The sequence below is a fragment of the Guillardia theta genome (genome assembly GCF_000315625.1).
Source record: "Guillardia theta CCMP2712 unplaced genomic scaffold GUITHscaffold_1, whole genome shotgun sequence".
In the NCBI taxonomy this organism is placed as follows: Eukaryota; class Cryptophyceae; order Pyrenomonadales; family Geminigeraceae; genus Guillardia; species Guillardia theta.
In genome coordinates this window covers 35,417-47,594 of record NW_005434673.1, presented here as the reverse complement: position 1 = coordinate 47,594, position 12,178 = coordinate 35,417, and the positions used below count along the sequence as shown (strand labels likewise).

General features: G+C 51.5%; 3 protein-coding genes across 3 annotated transcripts; 2 read left to right on the top strand and 1 right to left on the bottom strand.

Moving 5' to 3' along the window:
- Positions 1-2,152: 2,152 nt before the first annotated feature.
- Positions 2,153-4,927, top strand: GUITHDRAFT_98914 (hypothetical protein; the record flags this gene model as incomplete). The annotated part of the gene is made up of 23 exons (XM_005842051.1): positions 2,153-2,276; positions 2,320-2,374; positions 2,417-2,472; positions 2,516-2,583; positions 2,709-2,822; positions 2,879-2,932; positions 2,977-3,141; positions 3,202-3,252; positions 3,302-3,355; positions 3,407-3,519; positions 3,572-3,599; positions 3,650-3,752; positions 3,804-3,888; positions 3,936-3,989; positions 4,036-4,084; positions 4,133-4,198; positions 4,245-4,337; positions 4,386-4,433; positions 4,482-4,559; positions 4,599-4,650; positions 4,699-4,736; positions 4,790-4,850; positions 4,893-4,927. The coding sequence occupies 23 exons, from the start codon at positions 2,153-2,155 to the stop codon at positions 4,925-4,927; spliced, it is 1,644 nt and encodes a 547-aa protein (XP_005842108.1).
- A 1,164-nt stretch (positions 4,928-6,091) lies between these two features.
- On the top strand, positions 6,092-7,795 carry GUITHDRAFT_98913 (hypothetical protein; the record flags this gene model as incomplete). Its single annotated transcript, XM_005842050.1, has 4 exons — positions 6,092-6,107; positions 6,152-6,246; positions 6,295-6,406; positions 6,453-7,795. 4 exons carry the CDS (start codon positions 6,092-6,094, stop codon positions 7,793-7,795), a joined length of 1,566 nt encoding a protein of 521 aa, XP_005842107.1.
- A 334-nt stretch (positions 7,796-8,129) lies between these two features.
- Positions 8,130-11,240, bottom strand: GUITHDRAFT_149705 (hypothetical protein). The gene is made up of 16 exons (XM_005842049.1): positions 11,204-11,240; positions 11,062-11,152; positions 10,924-11,015; positions 10,760-10,876; positions 10,526-10,579; positions 10,366-10,467; positions 10,273-10,322; positions 10,154-10,225; positions 9,981-10,073; positions 9,735-9,794; positions 9,608-9,685; positions 9,455-9,560; positions 9,350-9,408; positions 9,173-9,308; positions 9,006-9,127; positions 8,130-8,961 (listed from the first exon to the last, which is right to left on the bottom strand). Exons 1-16 carry the CDS (start codon positions 11,213-11,215, stop codon positions 8,187-8,189), a joined length of 2,019 nt encoding a protein of 672 aa, XP_005842106.1. The 5' UTR covers positions 11,216-11,240; the 3' UTR covers positions 8,130-8,186.
- Positions 11,241-12,178: the final 938 nt, after the last annotated feature.

Sequence of the window (12,178 nt, the reverse complement as noted above, 5' to 3'; positions counted from 1 at the left end):
CTTTGCGCTCTGCAATCATCGGAAGACCCTTTACAAATTGATCTTGACGCTGCCGAACGAGGATTTATGAATGGTTTGTAGTTGGGCGATTGCAAACTCTTCTTGTTACGCAAAACAAGCTTGATAAACTGTTCACAAGATTTCTCTTTGGACAGGGCAGAAGAAAAGACTGTCTGCTGTATTCGATTCATCTCCACGTGTGGTACAATTTTCCCATCCTCACCGAAAGAGAAATGAATGTGATTCAATTCACGAAGATCAACCCGATACAGGCAATTAGACTCGACGATGATAAGATGTCTGCTTGTCACAGCGATCACTCCCTTTGTTGTAAGGACTCGTGCTTGTACAACATGCTGTTTGCTCGCGATTTCAACCAGAATCGAGACCTCTTGGTCACTGAAATCACGCTGATCAGAGAGTTTCTCAGCTGAACTCGTTGACGACTGAACCTGATGTTCGTTCTTCTTTTTTACTTCATCTCCTCTGTGCCGTGCTTGATCTGCTTTCATTCTGACTTCATTTCCCTTCTCTTTGACTTTGGCTCCTTCTGGGAGCTTCCACACGCTTTGCTTCGTGACGCTATTCCAGAAGTAAGTCTTTCCCTTCACAGGATCTCTCGCGGGAATCCAGACTCCCTCCTCCTCAACGATTTCGCGCCGGGGAACTTCTTGATGGGCTTTCAGATGGGGCGATGATTGAATTTTCTTTTCCTTCGCACTCTCTGATCTCAACTCCTTATCAGATTTCCTCTCTTTCTTCTCATTCACCCTGCTTTCAACCTTGTTCTCGACTAACTGCTCTTGGCCGGTCGGATTCTTGTCGATACTCTGATGCATTTTCTGCAACCCTTCCACTTGGAAGGAGACCAACACAGTAACTTCTGAAGCCTCGTAGAAGCCTCCTCGAAACAATAACCCTCGCACATTCTGCAACGCTTGCTGAATATCTTCTGCCTTTGCATCTTGCCATTGCTTTTCCACGTCGTACCGCACCTTCCATCCGGCGCTTTCATGTATCCATGCTTGGGCATTGGTCTTGAACTTGAGGGGATCCACAGCCCCGGAGAAGGAGATGGACAGGCCTTTACCTCGGATGATGAGATCATGTGCGAATAAGAAACTTTCAAACTTGTTGGGGAAATTTCTGTGAACCAGTTCCCACTTGAGAATTTTCCCGTAAGCTTCGCTGAAGCCATGGTAAAGTTTAGGGGGCGGACTAAAGTACCACTCGTCTGCTGTGTCTTCCACGACTTCTACTCCGTCCCAAACCGCATCGATGCTCAAGACACTCACTTGCCTTCCTTCGGAACTCACAATCTTCCAGCCTTTCACTCCTTGTTTGAGCAATTCGTCCTTGTCAAGGCCGAAAGATATTTCATGGGAATCACAGTGGACACAGACAAGTGAGAGGATTGAAAGAACAGCATAAAGCTTCGGTATGTTTGTCATGCACAGGTGCACGGTGAAGAAACCACAAAATCAGCATTTCGTCAACATGGACTTTGTGCGGGATTCACGGGGCCAGCATGTTTCTTCCGGCCTCATGACTGTTTTTATGTTCTCATTCTCTCATGTTGAAGCTCTCATGTCTGTCTTGTCTTGTTCTTCTCTTCTTCATCTTCTCACCGTCTTCTTTTCACACGCTTGTATGCTTGCATGCCCTGTTCCTAATCCCTTGCACCCGACAGATTCATTACCCCACCTACCTCTGACCACCTTTACTACCCACCCTACCTACATACTAACTGCTCAAACATGGTGAGGTAGTAGGAGGAATCGGAGGGGGTAGGTACGTGCGATGACTCGGGGTTCGGAGAGGCAGGAATTGCGAAAATGGCAAGGGAGGAATGAGAGAGAAGAAACAGAGAGGAAGGAGAGGAGAGACAGAGAGCGGAGAAGGAGAGGAGAGTGAGTGGTGGAGGAACATGAAGAGAGGACAGGGAGGGCAAGAGAGATCAAGAAAGAAAGGACAGGAGGAGAGTGAAGGAGGTGAGAATTGAAATGAGGACAGCAGGAAATCATTCGCATCATGTTTTCATTGACAAGCTTCTTTTCAGCCTGGTTGATCATGCCGCCACCATATGGATACTTATTGACCTATCTCACGTCCCCTAAATGACTTCTGAACCGAACCACGCACAACGAACAGTATGAGCTTTTCTGCGATAGAACCAGAAGGGTTCTATATTGAAGGACTGCAAAGCCTGAGCTTGAGTACACCCCTTGTTGACTACTATGAGGAAGACTCTGTTCGCTTTTGTATCAACTGGGGAGGTGGGCATGGGGCTCTTATTGCCTTCTCTGATCTCATTGTCAGGAATGCTGGAGCCGGTGGAACTGCCGTCGGATACGACCCTCCTTGAGGTGTCGAGGTGATTACTAGATCACTGCCATCGGTCCCTGATGCCTGCTAGCTCCATCGACAGCGCGGCCGAAGCTCAGTTTCATCACAAGTTCTTCATCTACAAAGGTGTGACGGAATTGTTTTGAGATGTCGTCTCATAGTGCTATAGGACACCTGCTGCATCCAGGGATGACCCTGACGGAGGCAAAGCTTCAAGATAGCTCGTTTCCTGTTCCAGTGATTGTGGCGTCAGGTTGGAATGAAAGATGGCGGTGTTTTGCACCTTGTTTTGAACGATGATCCTTTCCGCGGGAGAGTGAGTTTCGATGCTGTTGTGTATGAAGAATGACATGATTGCACAGCCAATCTACATCCGGAGCAAAGGAGATAGTGATGGAGATGAGAAGATCAGAATGATTCTTTGTGGAGCTGAATTCTATATCGAGGATCTCAAAGAAGAGCTGTCCTTCCTTCCGGTATGTTTGAAGGATTTGTCTCTCATGGAGACTTTGACGCGGAGACAACTTGTCAGGGAGAAAGATGTCCTGAAGAAATTCGTTTGGTGTTTGCTGGCCGAGAGTTGCAGGTCATGAAGATGATGGGAGATTCGATCTTGATCTTGTCTCGTAGAATCATCACACTTTGAGGGAATACAACATACAAAAGGTTGACTTCAGATTTCTTATTCGGTTTTATTCACATCCATTCCTCGAAGCCAAGCGTTTTACATGCGTTGGACTTAAGCGAGACTGGACGACATCTGAGCAGATTCGTACAAAGCTTCACTCCACAACGGTTAAGCTATTGTTTACAATGGATTCGATACGATTTTGCTCACACAACTGTAGCGATCAGATGGATGTGAAGGTTGGGGACAAGCTTGTTGTTTGCTTTGAAGCACCCGAGGTCTGGAGGGAGAAGCTGATGAACTAAATCTTCTGATGAATTTGAGCAGCAAAGTGAGAATCACTTCTGGGGTCAAATGCTTGGCGGGCCAGACGTGCAAGCGGTGAAACACAAAGTCAAAAACACGTTTGCTGTTCCTTGACGTTGGTGAAAGATCACGGACGCAGACTTCGAAGTCTTTGCATGTAACGGTAATAACCGAGAAGAGTTGAGGGGCAGAGTCTTTGTGGACCTTAGACAATTCACTGTCACTTGGACGCCTTTGAGGTCAGCAGGCTTCAGGCGGAAAGTAACGTTACATGTTGACATTTCTGTACAGAAATTTCCCCCGCGGGTCAAGAATTCTTGTGAGAAGATGATTCCAAAGTGAAAAGTTACATCTGACCAGCACGTGAAGGTCACGCTCAACAAGGGAAAGAATGGCGCAGAGTTTGGAAACCTGAGACATAGTCGAGCACGAGAGAACATACACGGCGTGCTGAGTTGGGATTTCTTCACAGGTTGTGAACAGGGAGATTTCGATGGGGCTGTCGTGATGGTTTTCACTCCAGAGGGTTACGAGCCTTTGCGTATCTCTGCCATATACCCGCGGCCGCACTCAAGAGTAGCCTGTGGGACTTGTGTGATTGCGATCAGGTTTCTTTCCTCTCCGTCTGCTCTTCTGACGATGTCCTCTCGTCTAGCTTCAATTTCCCTCTGAGCCCCTCGTGCTCTGCGAAGAATTGGGTGACAGTCAGGTCGGTCGAACAGCAAATTTCGACGTCGCCATGATGTCTGATGTAGGGGCCACGAGTTGGAGGACCCCGAGTATGATTCCAAGACTAACACTCTTGTGAATGCAAAGGGAGTGCTTGCTGCAGCCGTTAATCTCCTGCTCTAGATTTACAACTTCAAAGAAAAGCCTCTCCCCTCCGAGATCTGCAGAGTGCGGTTGCACGCGGAGCTGGTGACGTCCTTAGCTTCGATGTTTCTTCCTTCCTCACCCCTTTCAGGTCTACGGAGCGCACAACCAGACTCTCTTCCCTCGTCAGCAAGACGGTCTGCTCAAGACGTCGGTCTTCCGCTGGAAGTTCTACACGTGTGAGGTGGGTCAGGAGGGAGGAGCTGACATCTAGAGCTCATCCTCAAACAAGGTCTCCATCTACGAGGAGTTCAACGCCATGTCAAGTGGCTTGTCGGATGTACTAAAGACTTGAAGCTGCGCGTGCGTTGCCTGACTATGATCTCAGCTCATTCGAGCCTGGCGAGAGAAACAAATCAGGAAAGAGATGGAGAGAGAGAGAGCGAGGAATCTCCAAGCAGTGGAGGTGATACAGAGTGCTTCCTGTCCAGCTGATAGTGTCCAGGGGTCCAAGGTTGAGAACGAAAGTTTTCATCTTTTCCGTCCTGATGCAGCAGGTAGGAGGAGCTGATGCCGAGAAAGTACTTGTAATCTTTTGTTCTCAGAGCGAATGGATAGCAGGCCTCGCGAGCAAAACAACAACGTGAAGTTTTGACTTTTCTACCCTCTTTGGTCCTGACACAAGCTTTCCTTCAGGACGGTCTTGGCTGGCTCAACCCTGGAAACTTCCTGGGCAATGAGATCCAACAGTTTGGAGGTATGCTCAATTGGTGCTGTACTTGCCTAACTCTGATCACAGAGGGTATTGGAAGGAATTGGCTTCGTACAGGTTGATTGTCTTTTCCTCATTGATAGAGACATGCAGAAATTTTATTGTTTTGCTCCTCCGAACATTGATTACATCTGTGAAAGTGATACATTTCTGTTTGAAAGATTTCTTGTTGCAGCATGATCCACAACGTTCGATATCTGGTCTTGCTCTCGCTCTTTGAGAATATCAGTTGTGGTTGATTGCAAAACAACCAGGGGGGGAGTTTGCCAGTCCTGCAAGTCGTGACGAGGCGAATCATGAATGGACATTCTAGGATCAATTTTTATTCTTTTTAAGTTCTGTTAAAATGAATTTCGGATGACTTCCATGGAAGTCATTCACCAAAGTATGCGCAATAGGATTTAATCTTCCTCTGCTTCTGCTCATGGTGTTTCTTCGTCTTCTTCTCTTGTTTCTGATCTCTCTTCTCTCTTGTTAGTTTCCTCACTGTTTTCTCGTCTTGTTCTTGACTTCCCGCTAATAATCGTTGCATTAAAATTTTAACCTTAAATTCGAGGGGATTCAAAAGCTCCCGATGGTCCGGATTCAATCGATTCAAGGAGGACCTACAGCATCAATGGCCGAGGCGCCCGACGGTATGGCGAGACGAGATGCAGGATAGAGGGAGGGAGGGAGGGAGGGAGAGAGAGAAGAGGAGAGAAGAGGAGAGAAGAGGAGAGGGAGGGAGGGAGGGAGGGAGAGAAGAGGAGAGAAGAGGAGAGAAGAGGAGAGGAGAGGAGAGGAGAGGCAGGGAGGCAGGGAGGGAGGGAGGGAGGGAGGGGAGAGCATGGGGAAAGGAGGAGAGCAGGAGAGCAGGAGAGCAGGGAGAAGGAGGAAAGATGCAAATAGTTGAATGCCATCACTTGCGTGCAGGACATTGTTGTCTTGAAGACTTTCACAGTGAATGTCAGCGGAGAGGAGGGAGCAGGAGAGGAGGGTATAGGTAGCAGGAGGCAGGAACTCTAGGTTGAAGAAGGGAGGGATCATGAGGACCATGAAAGTTTCAAACTCGCAGCCATCAGCACGAGTTCGGATGCGCTGCCGTGGGTTGTGGAGATGGAAATTCTGCCAGGTACAGGAGGAGGAGGAAGGGGATGAGGAGAAAGGGATAGCCTCGTGACACGTTAGCAGGAGTCACGTACTCAGGCTTCATCGGTAATGATGGACAACCTGAAGTTCTGGGGTGCATGAAGTTTGACGACAGTGATCCTCGTCTGACTTGCGATGTTTGTCTGAGATGCTCGCAGGTGCTTCTCTCGCCCGGCAGGGACGGCTTGCTGTCTCGTACGATGAGGAGGAGGCGACTTGGCGGATCAGCAGCTTTCGGTCTTGTCCCAGCGTAGTGAGCTGGTGGGTCCCCAGGAGGAGAAAATCGTCCTCATCAGCTCAGATTGTCTACACGGGTGAATTCCTGCATGGAAGGAGGAGCGGGACAGGACAGTGGACAGAAGCAGGTCGGGAGCGAGCAGGAGAGTGGGTGGACGGGATGTTGAACGGAGCAGGTGAGACCCAAGGGCTTGTTCTTTCCTCGTTGATGTCGAGCTTCAGGCATCGAGCGGAGCAAGGAAGGCACGACTGTCATCGCAAACTTCCTGTGGGATCGCGCGCATGGAGCAGGAGTGAAGATGAGCAGACGCAGATGTGGTTGTGAAAGTCTTGAAGGAAACTTTGAAGATGGTCAGCTCGTCGGGTTGTGTGTGGCAGGAGTGACGGACCTGGAAGAGCTGAACATCTGCAGGACTCCAGGGCTGATGGTCAGCAACGGCGAAAGTTTGAGGTTGAGCCGCGACAACTGTGGAGAGGAGGAGCTGAGAAGAGCTGTGATGGCGAGAACTGAGCGAGTGGTGAAGAAGGCAAGAGAGCGAGAGAAGGAGGCGAAGAGGCTGGCGTACCTCGTGAAGACGATCAACAAGCTGCAGAGAAACTTCGAGAAGAAGCTCCAAGACGGCCCTCACCTCGTCTGCCTCCGCTCACGACGAGAGTCGATAGTCATCAAGAACTTCTGGATCCGCTACTTGACTGAGGACTCCGCCGCCCATCCCTCCCACCTCGCCAGCTCTCGCCGCAGATTTCTTCACGCGCTCCGACCTTGTCCGGGGGGCTGCCCAGACTCAACCGACGGCGCGGAGAGCGACAGCCACGCGAGTTTGACAACCAAGTTGCTGCGGTTGGATTTGACACCTGGATATGTTGATTTCTCAGCTTCTAGGTGGCACAAGAACGTTTTTATGCGGCAGCTGCGAGAGGCGTTGACGTCGAAGCTTGTTCTCGTCGACTCTCTCGAGGTCGTTGAGCTGGTGAAGCTCCGCGGCGTTGTCTGCGTCTTCGTCCTCCTCTCCGTCGAGGCTGGCGACGCCTTCACCCCCCGCGTCCTCCTCCTCCACCTCAGGTCCACCTTCGAGCTCCACGGCTGCAGAGTCCTCGACCTCGTTGAACTTCCAGCCTCTTCCCTCGCGCCCTACCGCCAAAGACTTGCAGAGGTGCAGGAGGAGATGATGGAAACTCTTGCACATGCTCGGGGTGAGCAGGTGAAGGAGGGAGCGGAGGTGAAGGAGGTGCGCGGACGTGTACAGGAGGAGGAGAGGAGGAAATCACCAGAGCAACAGCGTCACAACACGGAGGTCAAGAGCAAGAGAGCCATTTGCAATCCTCTGATTGCTACATGGCGAAGAGGGATACGGGAAGGAGGAGGGGGAGGAGGAGGGAAGCGAGTCATGTTGGGGCTGAGCTTCAGCGACATCTCTTTGAGCAGCATTGCGACGGATCAGACGGAGAGAGACGCGACGTTTGACCTCTCAGTGTCTGAGCGAAGTTGCGGGTCGATGGAAGACATCACCAACAAGCGAGACCGATGTGACTTTCCTTCTCCTTCCTTCCCTTCTCTTCCTTGATCCCCTCCCTTCATCTTCTCTTCCTTGATCCCCTCCCTTCATCTTCTCTTCCTTGATCCCCTCCCTTCGTCTTTCCTTCCTTCCCTTCGCTTCCTTGATCCCCTCCCTTCGTCTTTCCTTCCTTCCCTCCTCTTCCTTGATCCCCTCCCTTCATCTTTCCCACCTTCCTCTCCTTTTTCTCTTTTGCTCGTTCTTTTTTTTTTCATCGCTTCTCTCCTCTCCTCTCCTCTCCACGCCTCTCCTCTCCTCTCCTCCCGCTCCTGACAACTCTACAGACGGTCGCGCGATCCAGTTGTTGCAGTGCACGCAACCTGAAGATTCCTTTTCCTCCTTTGTAAAGCACTGCATGTAACAAATAGAACTCGCCTCCTCCACCTCCTCTGCTTCGCCTTCACAGCACAGAGCTGCCTCCCAGCCGCCACTTGGGTCGGTTTTGGAAGATGAGAGGCTCCACTGCCTCCTCCTCCTCCTCCTCCCCCTCCCTCTTTTCCGCCTCTTCTGCCCTCGTTGTCGCCTCCTCCTCCCCTACATTGGCTGTCTCTACCGCCTCGCTCAGCTCTCCCTGGGTCTCGGTGCTGCCGGCGTGTCTCCTCCGGATCTCCTTGAACGCTTCGACGTTGGCGTACGGCAGGCCAGTCTGCGGGTCTTTGTACTTGGCCGGCAGCCCCGTCACCGCGCAGAATCCGAAGGGTCCGGCCTTAGCAGGAGCAGCAGCGACGCTCGTCTTAGTCCCCAGCAGCACCAACGTCCTCCGCTCCCACCCGCGCGCGCTGCCGTCCAGGAGGATCGGCCGATTCATCGCGTCAACCTCGTACGTCCTGTCCTGCAGGTCGAGAGCCTCCAGGCCCTCCAGCGCGTCGGCCGTTGGCCTCTCGTCCTCCTTCGACTGCGACAGCGTCGACTCAAGCGAGGCCTGCAGCGTCTCTCCCTCCTCCTGCTGCCTCCTTGCTCGCTGCTCCAGGACTTCCTTGGCTGCCGCCTTGTCGTAGCTGAGGAAGTAAAGGGGGAAGTGAACGCCGTTGTACAGCTTGTACTTGTCGCGCAAGGCACTCTCCTCGACCATGCCGAGCTCCTTACCCAGCTGCTTGATCTTCTCGTTGAAAGCCTTGCGGTCATTCTTGTCAAAGTTGAGCATGAAATCTGCCCCTTCAACCACAAGAGTCGCCCTGAGGTCAAGAGTCATCGCGCGATCGCTCGCCTAGACCTTCACCTCTCGTGGAGCAGCTCGGGAAGAGGCTCTTTCAGCATCTGCAGGCAAAGATTCGAGAGGAAGACCAGGTGGAACAGTTCAGCATATTTCTTCTTCCCCCTCATGAACTCCAAGCTTTCCCCCTTCCCATCTCACGTCATGCAAGGGAACAACAAACAGAAGCTCACCTGCAGCAGAACGAGCTTGATCCCTTGCGGAACCCTCTTCGTCCCGCTCTCTGGTGCTCGGCCTGTGCTGAGCGTGTCCATCCTATCATCCTGCAAGCTTTCGATCTCCCCCTCCTCCTCCACCTTCTCCACGTCCCTGCAGACGGTCAGACCTCGAAGCAGGAGGAGGAAGGGCACCTGTGGGAGAGGCCAGACCAGAAGCTCCTCCCGTGGATCTCCGAGTCCTCCTGGGGCATCTGAAAGCAGCGGTGAGTGAGGGGCGCGAGACGTCTGATCTCCAACCTTGTAGCGCTTCTTGGCCGACAGCTCGAAGAGTAACGAGTAGATGTTGTACTCAGCCACGTGTTGACAAGTCTTGGTGTGCTGAAAACTTCTCTTTTTGTACAGGCTTTGCATCTTTCCATCACTTCACAACCACCGCCGCCTCCTTCCTACCTCTGCTCATCTGCATGAACTCCAATGGACCAGTAGGGGCTCTGAACGATGTCCCCCCAGTACCCTCTCTTCAGCTTGCTGCCCATACGCGTAAGTTCGAGCGAGCACGAGCTGCTGTGGTTCTTGCCTGTGCCCTTTCTCCTTCCCCTCTGCGTACGATGCCATCGTCCTGTTGGGTTGTGGATACCTTGAAGAGAGGTCAGGACCACACGAGATTGGGTGCAGCGGGGCGGGGAGAGGGAAGGAGGCAGGAGGAGATAGGCGAGAGGAGAAGGGAGGAGGTGAGACGGGAGAAGAGCGAGAAGCAGGGACGAGAGGGGAGGCAGAAGGAGGGGTTAGGTGGCGGTGACGGGGAGGAGGAAGAGTTCTTCACTTGCTATCGCGGATCTCGTAGGCGATTCCTTCCTGTCGCCACCACAGGAACAATTTGGAGTGAATGATTTCAGCCCAATCTTTGACGTTCATGCTGCACAGCATTTAGATGGACAAGAAACAGGAGGAAGAGGAAGAGGAAGAGGAAGAGGAAGAGAGGGTGGGGGGAGGGACCTGTAGTCCCAGTCGATGAGATTCTTCCTATAGTCAAAGCGATCCTCGTAGTACGATCGCAGCCGTTTTTCTCTTTTCATTGCGTCATCGCTATGCCCCAAGTGATCTGATCAAGTCACCTCCATTCTTCCATGTTGCACTCGATGTTTTCATACCAAGTCTTGAATACCTGCAGTCCGTAAGCATCGTGAAAGAAGCAGCAGTTTGGTCACTTTTTCTATCGCATCTCTTTCTTTGAATTTCATTTGTGTGATGTCTACAAATTCTGCAAGTTTTCCTTCTCCGTTGGTTAGAAATTTGATCAATTCTTCAACCTGAGAGCATAGTGATTCTTTGATTTACGCTAAGGTTTAAAGATTGAAAGCACGCGACCTTCGAATGAAGAAACGCGCTGGTTTGTTTCCTGAGCATGTTGTTGCCGTAAATCTGTCATGGAGTTCATTCTTCGTTTGCACATAAATCGAATTGTTTTGCAAAACAAACAACAAACGCAAATTAATTCCGAAAGATCGACATGAATGGTTTTCAATCAACATGTTTCTGCCTTGGAGCAAACGCAAAGAGGATTCTCGAGTTGAGATTGAAACAAGAATAAGGTCGTCTTACCTCAAGGAAGATCTCAGTACATTCTCTTGGCCCCAGGTCATCATCGAAGAATATTGACAGGAGTAAGATGTATCTTGCCAGTGCCTCGGGCTGGCGTTCAACGATGTAATAATTGATCTAGCCAATCATATCAAAATGTGCGAGTTAGCCAAAGAGTTTTGCACTTGTTGAGTTTTCTTCGTATGTCTCCGAGCAATTGTCATCAGGAAACTGCAGATATCTCCAGGCATCATGCTCAAGATGTTGAGGACATCATCTGTCAAGCATCAATCACACTCTTGGGGTTCTTTTCTGTCTTTTACCTTTGCTGCCATCGACCATATTGCTCAGATCTTCCGAAGGGCTGAAACCCCAAAGACGGATCCCCCCAACTCCCTCCACGTACTGCTGCACCTGATGTCGTATGTCAGTGCTCGTTCCGATGAAGAACTTCAAACTACAAACCTTGGTCTTCATCCCCTCGTCAGTCTTGGTGAACCTTCGGAGACAAGAATATTAGAGCAGCATTTCTCCTCCTTTCCTGCTGTTCCTGTATTTCATGTCCTAATGCTGAACATGATACTCCTTGTGCATCATTCCAATCCTCATCTTTTACCAAGGGGCCACCAGCTGTTCTTCCAACCTCATCGTTGCCTACTCTATCTTCACGCACGATTGTTCCCGAGTCTAATCCTCTGATCTTCAATCCACCCAACCCCTTCTCGTCTCCTCGTCTCCTTGTATGTCGATCTGATCTTCTCCTCCTCTCAACTTGTTCTCTCCTCCTCCCTTCCCTCCACCCATCCCCGCTCTCGAACCCTGATACACCATTGCAAGCTCTTTCAGTTTCCGTTATTCATCGGGGCTTGGACAGTTTTTGAGCAAAGACGACCAGTCTCAGTATGACCCCTCCGATCCCTGTGATTTTTTGAATATTTTATGGGTGGGGGTAATACAGAGTTCCACTATGACTTTAAAACTCCCTCGCTATATAAAAAAATACTTGAGACCTCCTCGCCACGTCCTCATGGCTGAGTCGGGGAGATGGAACGGGACCAGGAGCAGGAACGAGAGGAGGAGCAGGAGCAGGAGGAGCAGGAGGAGCAGGAGGAGCAGGAGGAGCAGGAGGAGCAGGAGCAGCAGGAGAGCAGGAGCAGCAGGAGCAGCAGGAGCAGCAGGAGCAGCAGGAGCAGCAGGAGCAGGCGCAGGAGCAGGATCAGGAGCAGGATCAGGAGCAGGATCAGGAGCGAGCAGGAGCGAGCAGGAGCAGCAGGAGCAGGAACGAGAGGAGCAGGAGGAGGATGGGCAGGGGCATGGGCAGGGGCATGGGCAGGGGCAGGGTAGGGGCAGGGGCAGGGGCAGGGGCAGGGGCAGGGGCAGGGGCAGGGGCAGGGGCAGGGGCAGGGGCAGGGGCAGGGGCAGGGGCAGGGGCAGGGGCAA